General features: G+C 58.8%; 8 protein-coding genes across 8 annotated transcripts; 5 read left to right on the forward strand and 3 right to left on the reverse strand.

Annotated features, from left to right (window-relative positions):
• The first annotated feature begins 103 nt into the window (after window positions 1-103).
• SDRG_14808 (hypothetical protein) lies at window positions 104-516 on the forward strand. Its single transcript, XM_008620963.1, has one exon. It carries the CDS (start codon window positions 128-130, stop codon window positions 374-376), a length of 249 nt encoding a protein of 82 aa, XP_008619185.1. The 5' UTR covers window positions 104-127; the 3' UTR covers window positions 377-516.
• An 822-nt stretch (window positions 517-1338) lies between these two features.
• Window positions 1339-2075, forward strand: SDRG_14809 (hypothetical protein). The gene has a single exon (XM_008620964.1). The coding sequence runs from the start codon at window positions 1421-1423 to the stop codon at window positions 1958-1960; it is 540 nt and encodes a 179-aa protein (XP_008619186.1). The 5' UTR covers window positions 1339-1420; the 3' UTR covers window positions 1961-2075.
• On the reverse strand, window positions 1979-2645 carry SDRG_14810 (hypothetical protein). Its single transcript, XM_008620965.1, has one exon. It carries the CDS (start codon window positions 2496-2498, stop codon window positions 2052-2054), a length of 447 nt encoding a protein of 148 aa, XP_008619187.1. The 5' UTR covers window positions 2499-2645; the 3' UTR covers window positions 1979-2051.
• A 663-nt stretch (window positions 2646-3308) lies between these two features.
• SDRG_14811 (V-type ATPase, G subunit) lies at window positions 3309-3908 on the reverse strand. The gene is made up of 4 exons (XM_008620966.1): window positions 3791-3908; window positions 3638-3738; window positions 3530-3591; window positions 3309-3482 (listed from the first exon to the last, which is right to left on the reverse strand). The coding sequence occupies exons 1-4, from the start codon at window positions 3867-3869 to the stop codon at window positions 3374-3376; spliced, it is 351 nt and encodes a 116-aa protein (XP_008619188.1). The 5' UTR covers window positions 3870-3908; the 3' UTR covers window positions 3309-3373.
• A 1981-nt stretch (window positions 3909-5889) lies between these two features.
• SDRG_14812 (hypothetical protein) lies at window positions 5890-8531 on the forward strand. The gene is made up of 17 exons (XM_008620967.1): window positions 5890-5945; window positions 6013-6041; window positions 6083-6128; window positions 6179-6213; window positions 6266-6298; window positions 6345-6451; window positions 6500-6648; window positions 6696-6924; window positions 6980-7133; window positions 7183-7377; window positions 7420-7508; window positions 7557-7632; window positions 7673-7761; window positions 7807-7868; window positions 7915-8014; window positions 8060-8137; window positions 8178-8531. Exons 1-17 carry the CDS (start codon window positions 5929-5931, stop codon window positions 8457-8459), a joined length of 1770 nt encoding a protein of 589 aa, XP_008619189.1. The 5' UTR covers window positions 5890-5928; the 3' UTR covers window positions 8460-8531.
• Window positions 8532-8591: 60 nt separating this feature from the next.
• SDRG_14813 (electron transfer flavoprotein beta subunit) lies at window positions 8592-9482 on the reverse strand. The gene is made up of 2 exons (XM_008620968.1): window positions 9450-9482; window positions 8592-9397 (listed from the first exon to the last, which is right to left on the reverse strand). The coding sequence occupies exons 1-2, from the start codon at window positions 9453-9455 to the stop codon at window positions 8648-8650; spliced, it is 756 nt and encodes a 251-aa protein (XP_008619190.1). The 5' UTR covers window positions 9456-9482; the 3' UTR covers window positions 8592-8647.
• A 2631-nt stretch (window positions 9483-12113) lies between these two features.
• Window positions 12114-13139, forward strand: SDRG_14814 (hypothetical protein). Its single transcript, XM_008620969.1, has one exon. The coding sequence runs from the start codon at window positions 12125-12127 to the stop codon at window positions 12608-12610; it is 486 nt and encodes a 161-aa protein (XP_008619191.1). The 5' UTR covers window positions 12114-12124; the 3' UTR covers window positions 12611-13139.
• A 162-nt stretch (window positions 13140-13301) lies between these two features.
• Window positions 13302-13986, forward strand: SDRG_14815 (hypothetical protein). The gene has a single exon (XM_008620970.1). The coding sequence runs from the start codon at window positions 13350-13352 to the stop codon at window positions 13899-13901; it is 552 nt and encodes a 183-aa protein (XP_008619192.1). The 5' UTR covers window positions 13302-13349; the 3' UTR covers window positions 13902-13986.
• Window positions 13987-15051: the final 1065 nt, after the last annotated feature.

A 15051-nucleotide genomic window follows, 5' to 3' on the forward strand; every position in this document is an offset into this window, starting at 1 on the left:
GTGCATCGCACGCCAAAGCCACGCCGACGCGACGTCCCACGGTGTGAACCATACGGTGGGCATCGTGAGGGCGCTTGAGTCTTCGCCATTCTTCAATTTGCCTTTTCAAGCGCACGTCCTTTTCAGCATGGGCCGACGACACAAGTCGATGCAAGGTTACCAGCAATACATCGAGTACCAGCGCGAGTACTACCGCAAGCACCGGGCGACGCGCCTCGCCAAGCAGCGCGAGTACGACCGGAAACGGCGCCACGGTGCGCACAAGTTGACCAAGTCGGACACGATGCCGCTGTCGCCAACGAGCTCGGAAGCGTCGTCGACGACCACCGACGCGCGCCCCGTCAACAAGCTCTCGCTGCTGTACATTCTCGTCTAGCCAACGCTCTCGTCGTCGTCTGTCGTGTCCATTGCCGTCCGTACTTCATGTCTAGTAGATTCGTTAGTCACTAATATACCTCGTGTGCAAATAGCACCGTAACCTTCAACAAATAGCTAGGCGTCGTGCTTCATCACCAAACGAGTGGACTAGTACTTCACGTTGAGCTCCAAAATGGTCGAAATCCTGGAGCAGAATACGAGCTACAGTACAGTGTACTTGTTCCGTTACGGTAGCTGCGCAGGCGTCGACATGGAGCCCACGGAGCTCAGCTGCCCCGCTCCATGTGCGGCGGGAGACGCGGCGACGACCAGGTCGTGCACTTCCATGATGCGCTGGCGTACCCATGCCAGTCCTAAATCACCGCCGCCTGTACAGTGGTGCGTCGTGGGTTTGCGAATGAAGCGTGGTGCGTCTGTCGACGCGTGAGTGCACCATTAGCCTGCACGAGGTCCACGTAGGCCACCTTCCCGCAACCACAGCGTGTGAGCGCAGCCACGGGCTCAACCCGCCGCGCCAACGACCTGGTCTGAACTGCATTTTGCCAGAAACCATGCCCTTGCCTCTGCTTTACAAAGCCACGCTGTGTTGACGGCGCGGTGCATGGGCACGTGCCTGTCGACGGAATCCGAGTTTAGCTACTCGGTTTCGACCACCCGACTAGAGTATGCAGTCTATATACCCAAGAGTGCGCTCGTATCGATAGACCCAGATTTAGTAGCGCCTCGGTGGGCCAAAGGGTAGTACGGGTGCAGCACTCGTCGGCGTTGCAGTGTCGCCCCGTCGTCATCATCGTTGATAACTCGACTGATCGCAGTTGCAGTCTGTGGTGGCGCAGGATTGGCTCGTTTAATGGCCAATCCGATGCAGTACTTTTAAATGATCCCCATCCAATACAAAAGACGAGGCATTTAAATCGATGCAAGCGAAAATCCAAGTAAAAATGGGATTGGACAAAAAGTGACGAATCACACAAAGCCAAGGATCGCATCGAAGCTCCACACCAATAGCAAGTCGACCAAGACGCGATCTGAGTTCGCGCCGATGACCGTGCCCCATGCAGCAAGCACGAGCGTGCTCACGGACGCAAGCCTCCTGCGCAGCATCTGCGCCTACCAGTATGGCTTCTTCGCCGACCTGCTCCCGCGGCTCGAGGAAGGGCGGGCCATGACCACGACCACCATTGGTGGGCTTATGCAGTATGAGCTGCCACCGCGGTACGCACCGCTTGTCGACACCCTTGCTGTCTTTGGCAGCTTTACGCTGTACCTACATCCGTTCGAGCGCGATGCGCGGTGTCCGCTGCACCTGGCGATCTTCGAGGGCCAACTCGACGTTGTGAAGCGGTTCCTCGGCTGCCGCGGTCGCGCCTGGCTCTCGGCCGACGCTTTTTACCTCGCCGTGCAGCGAGGCCACGACGCCATTGTGCGCTACCTCTGCGAGAAGCGTCTGTGTCCATCCACGGATGGGACCTGGCGCGACGCGCTCGCGCTCGCGGCCCGGCACAAGCGAACACGCGTCGTCGCCGTCTTACAGGACGCCCATGTGGTCGACGCCAAGCGGCGCCACGTCACGACTACGTAGCGCTCCCGCGTAAAACGATTCTGGACACTGCTGTGAATGTTTCTTCTTCTATTAGAGGCCTAGTACGCTACAAGATAGTTGTCGATGGGGCTTAGGACGCAATGGGCGCGACAGCTTCCTCCTTGATCGATGTTGTCGACGTCGTTGGTGCATCGTGCGGCTGCAAGTACTGCTTGGTGGTCTCATGCACGCAGAGCGTCGACTGGTCGTGCATGGGGCAGAAGGGAAAGTGGCGCTTTGCTTCGGACGTGCACGTCGGAACGAGGCACTTGATCCAACCCGTGTGGTGGTACCGAATGCGCGCGATCGCGCTCCAGCGGGCATCCGGGCGGCGCCCTTTGGTCGTCGGTGCCGAGGTCGCTGGCGGTGGCTGGGCCGTCGCGATCGGCGAGGCGGATGCATCGGACGTCGTGGTCGCGGGCGAGGCGAGGCTCGGCCGACTGCTTCGCTGCGTCTGCACGTCGCGGGCGTGGTAGAGGCACATGCCATTGTGCTTGGCGTACCGGCGGCAGTGGTCGCGCTGGCACCATGCTGGCATCGCGTCGTCTTCTTCTTCTTGATCGTCCAAATTGAACTGTGCGAAGCGCCGCCCGTTTTTGTGGAGCACGTCGTTTCGGCCAATATAGACTTAGCGTTGAAGTCGCCCTACCTATGTTTAGAGAGCAGAAGACTAGGCACTACCACGTCGACGCTAACCTTCGGCCGAACAAGCCGCGTTGTCCAATCGTCCAAGCAGCGACTTCGAACGTTTGCGGTCTAGTCGACGCATCGACTACTGCCCCATCTACTACATACGAGCAAGTCGAACCGAGTGTTCTCGAGAGGGCGCTAAGTATAACGCGTCCGTGCCGGTCAAAACGGTTGGAGAAAGAATAAGTGGAGGCGGTAGTCATCCCAGACGACTAAGGAACGTACCACCAAGACAGACGCGACGCGTGGGGCACCGCCGTAAGGCATTTGAGGTGCTTGAAGAGGACCTGTGCAAGGAGGCTGCATGGGACCAGAGGCGCGATGCGGGAGAAGGTGCAGGCGGTGCGCTTTTGGTGGTCAAGGTTCAAATGACGTGGCGCGATCCAGCGCCGTTTCAGGCCGTTTTCATTTTAGCTTGGTGGGCGACGATATTGAATGCGATAAGCAGTCGAGCGATGCGTCGATGGCACCAATTCTCATGGCCATCGTGCTTGCAAGCGGTGGCCGTGGGAAGGCTCGTGTTGTGCAAGCGTGCAGAAGGAAGCTCTTTGCTTGGTGATCGATAGAGGGATTGGGTGGTGGAAGATCGGCGGCGCCATGTCGCTGCCCGCGCGTGGCGCATGGAAGAGCGACGGCAACGTAAAGCGACGCCAAAAAAGATGAAGTACAAGCTTGTTAATGGAAGCAACCATCGACGGCGTCGGTGACCCTTCTAGATGTCGCTTACGCCTTGTGGGTTTCCTTGCGGGCGACGGGCACCTTGAGCACCACCTTTGTGACATGGCCGGTCATCAACTGCAAGACGCTGTCCTTGTTGCGCAGGTATTCGTTGCTACGCCCATGCGTCAGACGTCCTCGCCACGAAACGAGAGGTCGTACCGCATCTTCTGAATGTCCTGCTCCGTTTCTTGGTCCATGATGCTCGAGTCGTCGCCCAAAAGCTACAAGAGGCGCGTGAGCGGTGCCATGGCCTCATCGAGTACATACGTCGGTCGAGTTCATCTGGAAGGCCTGGTCCTGCTGGAGGCGGTAGGCCGCGATCTCGGCTTCCGCCTCGACCTTGGCCTGCTTAAGACGCTCGCCACGCTCTAGACACCATGGCCATGATGAGCCCGCGCCGCATCGAGATAGGCGACGCACCTTGGCGGGCCTCGCTGATGATCTTGGAGGCCTTCGTCTCGGCCGCCATGAGCTCCTTGATGCTTTGATTCGCCGCCATGCTGATCGTCGGGACTGACTTTGGGAAAATGGCCTCACAAATCGCCATCCGGAAAAGGACCGGCTTTTTGGCCAATCGCTGGCAACACCCGCGAAATAAAAAAGAGGATCTCCAATCGCTCGGCCAATTGTATTGTATCACTTGGTATTTGTAAAGAATTATTTTAAAACCGAAAGGAGCTCAATAAAAATACAAAAAAGTTGTGCGTCGTGGAAAACAGCACCCACCGAGTTGAAGTGGCAAGGTGCCGAGATCGACTAACTAAACGACTAAAACCCGATCCTCGGCCGCTCAACCGCACAAAGTCTCGTATCAGAAACACCAAGAGCAAGAAACGAAACCTCGTACCAGCAAATCAACCTTGGACGTGTGCTCACCAATAACTAGGGCAAGCAAGTCGCTGCCAGAGATGCCACCACTACGACAACCCTAGTACCAGCTCCCGTCGTCATATTCGTCATCGCCTACAGTCGCACACTGCATCATCGAGGTGCGCGTAGCGTGCTGGCGCCCTCAAGAGCATAAACACTAGTAGTGGTCCCAGGTATTTGATCTCGATCCAGTGGCAACCGAGACCCCGTGCACGGGTGACATTGGATCTGACTAAGCGTACTAGGATCTTATCGCCACTCGCCACCAAGAACGCATGTTATTGAGTGCGTTGGCCCGACACCACGTCAGCCGGTCGTCCAGAGGGCAGCACACAAGGGATAACACCCCGTCGCGGAACTGAAAACGTCGACCAAGATCCTTTTTTCCACAAACCGACCAAGCTGATACTAGGGATAGGGTCCGGTTTATAATCGTGTTGACATGGGCGACCGAGAGAGAACCATGGCAAGTACTACGGCGCCTTTGACGTTGCCAAATGGGTCTTTATATGAAGGTTGCGGAGCGTGTCGGTTGAAAGCGGCGTTGATGTAGCTGTCGGTGTTGCTGTCGGCGTCGGTGTTGCTGTCGGTGGTGGTGGTGGTGCTTCGTTGAGTGTGGGCCTTGAATGCCTCGAGCGGCTGGCGGAGCGTACGTGGGCGCAGTGGCGGCACCGCGGTCGACAGCGCGGTCTCGAGATGGCATATTGAAGCGAGCGACGTAGCTGGCCAAAGAGTGCTGGCGTCTGCACCGCACTGTTCTTGATTATGTTGAAGGGCACGGCTGCACGAAGGAGGCTCTTGTTCCAACGAAAGAGGACGAGACGCGTCTAAACCATACGAGGTCTCTGTGCAAGCTGTCGCCGTTGAGCCGAGAGTCGTGGAAGTAGCCTGTTGCAGCGACGACTGCTTGGGCCATCGTCTTGTGCCCACATGGTTCCTTCGCCGCCAAATTGCAGTAGCATGTCCAACGAGGTGATGAGAAAATACTCCGCCAGGACGTCGTGTCATCCTGCGCAACACGACACTTGGGCTCTAGCGCAGAAGACGCTCAAGTTTGCATGTACCATTGCCTCGTGACCCGATGTGCAGTACGATGGCTTTGTAGTGTCTTAGCGCTATGCGATGTGAGAGCGGACAGTCCACCGGCTGCTGGCAGAACGAGAAGAACACACTTGGCTACTTGAATGCAGAGCCGGCCACCAGTCACTTCGCCATGGTGGCGGCGTCGTGATCTGCAGGCTTATCGCACAGAAGACATTGCGATGTCGTCCTGGAAGAAGACTGCTGCTTGCCTCTTGTCGTCCTTTCTCCTCTCCATGTCATTGGCAAGAGCAATCGCTGTCGGGAAAATGACCAATCACGTGCGTCACGCGGACGAAATATAGCCAATCATTGCCGTGCACTCGAATCGCGCCGGGCCTCGCCACGACGCAGCGACGTCGTGGGGCTCAAGACGACGTGGACCAAGCGCATGCAAGAACCGTCCTCGCAGCAAGCGGGCGCGGGGCACCGGGCGGCGGCCGCTCGCCGGCCATGCCAACATTGAATCTTTGGCCAGGCAGCCAATCAAGAGCGCGGAGGGTGTGCATTTTGACCAATGAGCGCGCGATCCTCGAAGACCGTAGTTTTTATTGCCGTTTCCCATTTGGCTCGACACCAAGCAGGCGACGACGACGACGACAAGACGCATGGCCTACAACCCCACGTACCGTCCTGCATGAGGCGTCGACCTCTTCCTCCCCGCGCATGGACCCAACTGCTCCTCTGCGTAGTGGATCGCGCTTCGGGGCCTACGCCCAAGGTACGCCCGCGATGAGTGGCACCGAGCGACCGCGTCCGTAGACCCGCGGTACCCGCCACTCCAGCCCTCGACAGCCATGGCCGACCGGTACGTCGCTACGCATGGCCGCGCGCCAGTGCAAATCATGCGTCGTCTAGGTCCGTGACGACGTCGCCGCCGCAAGCCGCCGCAGGTACACCTCGTATATGCTCATCCATGCAAGTGCCCATGAGTCATCGACACAGGCAACGCTTCGCAATGGACGTCGCCACCTCCAGGTAGACGCGACGATCTACTTGTATACGTTGAACCTCGCGCATGTAGTCGCCCGCCCGAGCCCGAAGACGTCGCCGCTCGTCAATAGCGAACTCACATCGACGGCCGCGCCATTCGTGCCCAAGCAGCATGCGGCGCCCGAGCCCATGGTGCAGGTTTGCGCGACGACCTTTCCTTAGCATGCAACGTCCTCGTCCGTGTAGGTTACGCGGGGCGGCTGCATCTTTTACGTCCCCGAGTCCGAAGCGAAAGCGACGCCGACGAACGCAGTCTTGCGCCACGGACCCGGCGCGCAGCTCCACGTCGATATCCAGCCACCATACGCTGCGTCGGCCTCGGTCATTCCTTCGTCGTACGCTCTCATCGACCATTCGTCCTGTGCGTCATCCGCCGTCGTAGGCCGATTGTGACTACGCGCCGGTCGCTGGCGTCCATGGCGCTGGCGCCAACGGTCCGGCGTCAGCTCGACGCCGAGCACGAAGACATGCTGCGGCAGGTGCATCCGTCCGACGAGCGGTACAAGGAGATCCCGTCGCAGTTCCACTGTATGTGGCCGCTGGACGTCCAGGACGACGCGCTGCATCGTAACGTCGCGGGCAGCTTTGGGTATCCCTCGCACTGCTACAAGGTAGTCCTTGTCTCCCACATTTTGTATAGTCGTTTTGAACTAAACCACAACCTAGGTGATTAGCGAGACGGACGGACGCACGTATGCACTGCGCCGCGTCGAGAACGTGCGTACGACACCAGGAATCACACAGCAAGCTGTCGACAAGTGGAAGAAGGTGGTTCACGCCAACGTCGTGCCGCTCCATCGCGCGTTCGTGTCCCACGGCGGTATACCGATACATTGATACATTCGAAAACGAGGCGATGTCGATGGTAGCGCTCTTCTTTCTCTCCGAGTACTACCCGACCGCCACGTCACTGCATGCCAAGTACTTTGGGAGCCAAGCGTCGTCAGTCGCGTCCGAGGCTTTTCTGTGGAGTCTCTTGACCCAAGTCACGGGGGCACTCCGGGCCATCCACCGCCACGACATGGCCTGCCAAGCCATTGCACTCCGACGCCTCCTTGTCACGGGTAGGCCTACGTCGTCATGTGCGTGGGCGAAGCGCGTTGTAGGACACAACCGCGTGCGCATCAGTGGCACCGGTGTCCTCGACGTTCTCGAGTATGACACGTCCAAATCCAAGCGTGTCGAAGCGCTACAGGTACACACCCTTCTCTTGACCGATCGATGCGACGGATGGACGGCGTAGCAAGACGACTTGGTCAACCTCGGCAAGGTCGTGCTCAGCCTTGGTGTCCGACAAGAGATGTCGGCGACGTCCAACGGTACGAAGGTTGCGGGATCTACGATCTGATGGGGCGCTAGTCTCGGACCTTCTCGCACAGTTTGCGACCACCTTCTCGGACGAGCTCACGGCCGTCGTCCGTGGTCTCACGCTCCAAAGCACCACCTCGGTACGAATCGGTGGCTGTTGCCCTATGTTTCACACAGAATGCTAGGCGAATGACCTCGCACTGATGCTCTTTGATCGCACCCAGGCCGAGCTCGACACGCAGTACAGGTATGCGCATCTGGTACTTGTAATGTGGTCAAGCTGGCGAATGTAGTCTGGCCGATGAGCTGGAAGCGCAGTTGTCGTCCGAGTACCAGAACGGCCGCATGCTGCTGTTGATGCTCAAGCTCGGTCTGATCAACGAGCGCCCGGATGTACGACTTGCGTCACGCGCGCCGAGGCTCATCATGCTGCCATAGTTCAACTTGGACAGCTCGTGGGCCGAGACGGGGGACCGCTACCTCCTCAAGCTCTTCCGCGACTATGTCTTCCACCAGGTACGACAGAAAAAACCTTGTCGGTGCTGAGCTGTCGTAGGTCGACGAAGAGAACCGACCGGTGCTCGACTTTGGTCACATTGTCGACGCTCTCAACAAGCTCGACGGCGCGTCGGCCGAGAAGATTCTCCTCTCGTCCCGGGACGGCCAGTCGGTCCTTGTCGCGTCGTACGCAGAAGTCCACAAGTGCGTCAAGCAGGCCTTTAGCGAGCTGGTGGCCGCGGCCCAGCGCCAGCGCCCGTCGACAACGCCGCTCGCCAAGCCCGCACCGTACGGCGGTCGCAGTACCAACGGCCGTGGGCGCGGGCGTGGCCGGGGCTGATGCGTCTCCACTTGTAGTAGTCTCTTCATTCTTTCCTCGCTGACGACCTTATAAAAAACGCAATACCTCCGTCGTCTTGGGTCGCAAGGTGGTGGCAGAGCTTCGGGCCAGGTACGCAGGGGATAAGAAGGGTGCAGATCGACACGTATTGGATGTAGCGGTCGTTAGTGGTACACGCAACAACCCATCTAGATGACGCTGGCTTCGTTCTTGAGCTTCTCGACAAGCGTATCGACGTCCGGAACGAGGATGCCGGCCTTGCGCGTCGCCGGGTTCTCAACCTTGACGGTCGTGATGCGGGGCGTGACGTCGACGCCGAGGTCCGCGATCGACTTGGTCGCGATCGGCTTCTTCTTGGCCTTCATGATGTTGGGGAGCGTCGCGTAGCGGGGCTGGTTGAGGCGCAAATCGGCCGTGAGCACGGCGGGGAGCGGGCACTCGAGCGTCTCGACGCCCGCGTCCGTTTCGCGCGTGACCGTGGCCTTCTTGTCGGCGATCGTGAGCTTGCTCGCAAACGTGGCCTGCGGGTAGTTGAGGAGGCCGGCGAGGAAGCCACCGGTCTGGCACGCATCCGAGTCAATGCTCTGCTTGCCGAGGACGACGATTTCGGGCTTTTCTTCCTCGACAATCTTGGCGAGGAGCTTGGCGACCGCGAGCGGCTGGAGGTCCTGGTCGAGGCGCATGTCGGTCTCAATGTGGATGCCACGGTCGCAGCCCATGGCCAAGGCCGTGCGGAGCGTCTCCTGCGCCTGCTTGGGCCCGATCGAGACCGCGATGACCTCGGTCGCGAGCTTCTGCTCCTTGAGGCGGATGCTCTCTTCGACCGCGATTTCGCAGAACGGGTTCATGCTCATCTTGACGTTGTTGAGGTCGACGCCGGTGGGCGTCACGCGGACCTTGACGGCGTAGTCGACGACGCGCTTGACAGCAACCAGGACCTAGGCCATCATGGTCAGGCGAAGCTCGGCGAAGTCAGCAGGCGCTTCCTACCTTCATGGCAAATGTGGATTTTGCTGTTTCGTATACGAGCCACAAGTGGAGGCTCGATTAAGTCCGCACGTGGCACACGCCATTGCGCTGCGTGAAAGACTTAGTCGGATGCGCATTTTACAGAACCGCACTTGAGTGGAGACGTGCGGTGACTGTTGACGCAGCATAGAGCATACACTGCATGGGCAATGCACTGGATCCTGGCAGCATCTTTGCCAGGACATTCTTGCATGCAGAGAAGCTTTGAAAGTGCTCGCACCGCGCTGCCATGGAGCGCCCCGGAAGAACCCGCTTTTCGGAACGAGTCCAGTCGAGACCACTGTGCGAAGGCAGGATGCAACGGCGTGGCGAGTAGAGGTATAGCCCTGAGTGAGAAGCTTCGAGTTCTTCTTTAGAAACAGCGTCATAGGAGCCGCCGTTGGCGGCCGCTGGACGCGACGAAGCCATGCGAGGGACTGTCGGTAGGTCGTGGATGCTGACGAAGGAGTGGTGTCGTCACCACCCCCGCGTCGCATTTGATTGGTGGCTCTAGTTCAAGTTGCCGTTTGATTGGATCTCTCAAACATCGCGCCTTTCATTGGCCAGAGGCTTGACACGCATCCGGATATAACCGGACGAAGTGTCCGGATATAGGTAACCGGATGCATGATGTGGCGTGAGAGCTGGGCGTGGGCGACGAGTGGGCCCTTGCCGTCTTTAGCTTGGGCTATCGCAGCGCATAAGTCTTGAATCCAGCGTATAAGTGTTCTCTAGTCTTATTGGAGCGCGTACTAGTCGAGTATACAAGTGTAGCACGTGAACACCACTGCGGTGATTGTGCCACGGCGCCTCGCGGCGATTGCCGAAATTACATGTCGCGCACCGCGACGGCGCGCCTGCTGCGGCATTCGTCCTTGGCGCCTTCGGCATATATTTGAAAGATGCCGAAAATATCAAAGATACGCGATCGCGTGCTCGTGGCCGCGTCGCCTTGGTTCACGCGCTCCAGCCTCCACCAAATGCTGCAAACGGCCTCAAACAATGCAGATGAGTGTGCGACGCCTTATCAACAAACTTTTCTACGCTAGGAGAACGCTTGGACGAGATGAGCGTCCCGCAACTATCGCCTTGAGGTCCCGCGAAGCGACCTCTCTCAGTCGTCGTATGTAGTGTGTTGTACTAGTACATGGCTTGGAGCCATAGCTGGGCACCATAAAACGAGAGAACGGTCGTTCAGGGAATCAGCGCGCCGGCTGTTGTCGTTGGTCGGAACATGCGCACACAAGCCTTCGTTATGCTGTTCGAACGCGCCAACGAACCAACGAACCGCCGCAAAAAGGGTGGCAGTTCAGTGGTCGGCGCGCCGTCTGTTGTGAGTTGCTCTGGGCTTCTGGCCCACGGATCGATCCCTGCACGCCCCCGTTTTGGGTCATCCAAAACCGCTGGACCAAGTCCGCGGACGAGCCTCCACACTCCACACGGGGCAGCCGGGCGTCGGAGCGGGGGGGGCAGGGGGCGACGAAGACCCCACCCCAGATGTACGGATGCCGGGCGGCGTCGAAAAGCCAATCGCAGCGCAGCGCGATCGATCCCATATACCTGATTCGAGTGATGATGTGACCCGCTATGGAAGGCTTGCGACGCCCGCGGCCGCGACATTGTGTGCAGCGTGACCAATCAGCGGTAAGACCACGTTGTCATGGACGATATTCGCGCAGATGCGTGGACCGTCACGTCGTTGCTCGTCGTCGGCAAGTATCTCGGCCGCATACACGCCATTCCTACACTAGACCAACGGGTGACGTGACCGAAACTCGACCAGACCAGCAAACCTACGCAACACAGTCAGCCATGCTGCACGCAGCCGTCGTAGATACACGATACCTGTCGACTCGAACGTACCAGGACCGTACGAGGGACCGAGATCACGTATCATTGGTGGCCGCCTCTATACTAGGACGTAGTCACAGCGCCAGGAGGAGACGACTGCGCGCGCTTTGGCTCAGTACGACCCAGAACCAAGCAGCACTACGTACAGCTACGCTTCAAACCCAGTGCGCCAAGCCTCTCGGTCGCGGCAGAAGACGACGTCGGGTTGGCCTCCTGGGACGCCAGGTGTGCACCACTGGTGCTGCGAGTATGGCTCTAAGGAGGCCACGTGTGCATGGGAAGGGTCGCAACCACAGTGACTTCGCACTCTAGCGGGTCGATACTCGAAACAAGAGCAGCGCCTACTGACTGCAAAGGCACTCTCAATGGTGGACAATGGTTCTCACACTAAATACCTCGACGATTCTCATGCCGGGGCCAACGCCATACAATTCCCAAGTCCAAAAAGCAGCGATTCATCATATCGTCATTTGTATACGAGTAAGACTAATTCTCGGCTTCGATGGTCGCCGTCGTCGGTTCAGCGCCCGTGCGCGTAGCATCAATGCCGACGACGCGACCAATCATTGCGACATGGCGTCATCGAGCCGCCTCAAGTCGCATAAGTCGCGCTTGGACCATCCCAGGCTCAACTCGGATCCTTCGTAAAGCACCCTTTTCCAAGGCGCACGCACCTGCACGCGCGTTCGATACCGAGTCGTGTGGGACGACGCCACAGAAACACGGGCGGGCGGGACTGGGCGAACCAGCATTAGGGTTGGTGGATATTAATTTTATTAATTTTCGTATATTTCCGTAGTTTTGAAATGCAGCCCCAGCGCCCACGTCGCGTGTCCGCCGAGTGGATACCGTACGACGCAAGCGACGAGCAGGGCCCACCGTCGGGCATACAAGCGCAAGGTATCGCGGGCATGGCCCGCGACGGCGCGACGGGCGAGCCGACGCCGTGGCTGCGCGCGTTCATCGAAGAGGACGAGCACTCGCGGCTCGAAATTAAAAAAGAGCGGCACCGCCGCGACAGCTCACGGTACCGCGAGCGCAAGATCGTCGAGCTCGAAGCGCTTCGGCAAGAGGTGTCCGAGCTCGAAGAGAAGGTCGACTCGCTACAGGAAGCGCGCCAAGCGCTGCGGGCGACCAACACGGGCCAGTACAAGGCGCGCGCGACGCAGGAAAAACTGCAGCTCGGCAAAGCCACCGACGAGCGCGCAGTGCTCGGCCATACGATCGAGCAGCAGAAGAACCTCATCGACTACTACACCAAGCGGCTCGCCGAGACCGCGGGTGACGCATGACCGCGTCGTATATTATTTCCATGTTTGCACAGTATTAAAATAATTCGTGTCGCTGCTTTTTTATTAATTAAAATGCTACCGTTTCCCGACATACGACCAATCGACTGGCCATTAAGTCCGAGCTTGACACTAATTGCTTGTCAAATGGACGTTCTTGCCACACCCCGGTCGCCCAGCTGGCCAGTCGAGCTCGCCGACGCCTCGTGGGCATGCCGACGCCACATACTCCGAGTACAGTAGACAAAGGCGGTGCATCGTCGCGCGCGGCGAACATGACCAGCTCCACCGGCAAGAATGGCGCTATTTTGAAAGCGCCACGCACGACCAAGGCGCTATGGACCCGCGCCGGAGCGGCCAATGTGGCCAATGCGAGCGACCGCCAAGTCTCACTGCTTACATTGCCCGTCCTCGTCGTTTTTCGCAGCTTCAACAATGGCCGCGGCCCTTGTCTATGTGCTCATTCTCGTATGTGGGAAGCTCGTAGTAGTACATTGATGGCGTCGCATGCGTGCGTTGCATGGACCTCGAGACGACCGCTGCTGCGTGTGGCTTCTGGCATCGTCGTTGGCGCATCGAGTTGGCAATCATTCTGGTGTGTCATCGGCGTGTTGATGTGAGCGCAAATGACGTGTGCACACTATTTATGGTCGGACCAGGATATCCCGTAAAGTGCGCTTGTCGCACTTGAGAGGTGTCGCCGGACTCCGAACTTAATTTTTAGAGCACCGGGCAAAACCCCATGAACCTGGCCTCGCTCCTGAGCCACGACGACGACGGCCGCCAGTACGACGACGAGTCGGACGACGGCGAGGTCAGGGCCACGACGACGGCGCACCATGGCGGCCATGGCGAGGCCAACGACGAAGGCGACACGCCGTCGCCCACGACCACCGCGTCGTCGTCGTCGCCGATCGACTACTTTCGCCCGAGCGCCGCGCATACGATCGACGAGAAGAAGAACCGCCATCGCCTCAGCAACATGCGCCACCGCAAGCGCAAGAACATGGAAATCGACGGCTTGCGGCGGCGCGCGCGCGACCTCGAGGTCAAGCGCGACCAGCTCCAAGCGGCGTCGACGTCGATTGCGGCGTCGGAAGGGCCATGGGAAGAGCTCTGCGAGATTGAGCGCGGCAAGCTCGCGCTCGCCCGCGAAGAGCAAACCGTGCTCTCACGCTCGGTCGCGCGCCATGAAGTGATCATTCAAAAATTCTACACCAACAAATACCCGGGCCAAGGCGACGATGGCGAGCAGCAGCAGCAGCAGCACGAAGATGACGAAGAAGAAGAGTAGGGGAGGACCGCGTCTGCTATTTATTCTGTAGACGAAAGATTAAGAGGTTGCCTACATGTATGTACTTGCATGGATTGGACGACTACTCTCAAATGGACGCAAAAGGCGAGTCGAGAGGCGAAGCGACTCGAGCCTTCGACTAGTGCGGCGCCGACTAGGACTACCGACCGAGGTACGTATACTGAGCTAGTACCGCGAGAGGCTCGAGGCCGACGACAAGCGGTGGCCCTTGAAGGTGGCCAACTGACGTAAACGCGGTCCCGTCATCATCGAAGCCTCACGCAATCGCGTACCAACTGGCGACCTTGGAAAATGCCGACTTTGAGGTTCGAAAAAGATCGGATCACATCAACAAGTTGTCGAGCACCCAAGTGCGACCTTGCTCGATACAGCAATGCGCGCACTGCGCTCGCATCGACAAGGGGTTGGTCGCCACGCGCCTCGAGAGGCCGCGCGAGTAATGAATGACGCACCCATGGATACGAGGATGGGCAGGTGAGCACGTAAGCAGTGGCGCTTGCGCCAAGGACCAAGCTATCGGAAACAGCTTGCTACACCGCGTGACTCGCACGCAAAACGCTCGCGCGCTGGACCACGAGCGGCGTAATGAGCCCCGAGCCACAGCATACCAAGCATCGCTTGACGAGCAACGACGCATCGGGATGACTCAGGAGCTTGCGACGCGGTTGAGCATCGATACCATAAACACTCGTCAACGACCTGCGGGTGTTTGTGTGATCCTACATCGTGGCACGCGGAGCGCCTCGTTGAAGTTGCTGTTGCGGTCTGCCAGCACATGAGCTTGGCGCGATGCCACGGGGCTGAGGGAGCAGCGTCGTCGACTGCCATGAGCGGTGGTCGCTATGGACACGATCCGGACGTCGCGTCTGCCGCGACTCGCATGAGTACTCTGCTTGATCAAACGAACGAGAGCCGCATGACGGACGCACCGTTGCTGGTGTCACTGTCAGGCCGACGCAGGCTACCGTGTTGGTGCCATCCTACACCTAGGTTGCATAGCCCGAGTTGTCGAGTGGGGGGTTAGCGATCGAAAATGGCAGCGCCAGTCCACTACCCATACTATCGGCATGATGGTTGCTGGCTTTTCGCTCCAATCACTCCTAGGGCTTTCGACATCTTTTCCGTCATT

This window comes from Saprolegnia diclina (assembly GCF_000281045.1).
Source record: "Saprolegnia diclina VS20 unplaced genomic scaffold supercont1.78, whole genome shotgun sequence".
Taxonomy (NCBI): Eukaryota; Oomycota; class Saprolegniomycetes; order Saprolegniales; family Saprolegniaceae; genus Saprolegnia; species Saprolegnia diclina.

Bases quoted from the DNA above. Each gene is read 5' to 3' on its own strand.
- SDRG_14808 (XM_008620963.1), top strand. From the start codon at position 128: ATGGGCCGACGACACAAGTCGATGCAAGGTTACCAGCAATACATCGAG.
- SDRG_14809 (XM_008620964.1), top strand. From the start codon at position 1,421: ATGACCGTGCCCCATGCAGCAAGCACGAGCGTGCTCACGGACGCAAGC.
- SDRG_14810 (XM_008620965.1), bottom strand. From the start codon at position 2,498: ATGCCAGCATGGTGCCAGCGCGACCACTGCCGCCGGTACGCCAAGCAC.
- SDRG_14811 (XM_008620966.1), bottom strand. From the start codon at position 3,869: ATGGCGGCGAATCAAAGCATCAAGGAGCTCATGGCGGCCGAGACGAAG. The intron at 3,592-3,637 runs GTATGTACTCGA...CGCCTCTTGTAG, and splicing joins TCCAGATGAACTCGACCGAC to CTTTTGGGCGACGACTCGAG. The intron at 3,483-3,529 runs GTACGACCTCTC...GCATGGGCGTAG, and splicing joins CAGGACATTCAGAAGATGCG to CAACGAATACCTGCGCAACA.
- SDRG_14812 (XM_008620967.1), top strand. The intron at 6,452-6,499 runs GTTTGCGCGACG...TCGTCCGTGTAG, and splicing joins CGCCCGAGCCCATGGTGCAG to GTTACGCGGGGCGGCTGCAT. The intron at 8,138-8,177 runs GTACGACAGAAA...GAGCTGTCGTAG, and splicing joins GCGACTATGTCTTCCACCAG to GTCGACGAAGAGAACCGACC.
- SDRG_14814 (XM_008620969.1), top strand. From the start codon at position 12,125: ATGCAGCCCCAGCGCCCACGTCGCGTGTCCGCCGAGTGGATACCGTAC.
- SDRG_14815 (XM_008620970.1), top strand. From the start codon at position 13,350: ATGAACCTGGCCTCGCTCCTGAGCCACGACGACGACGGCCGCCAGTAC.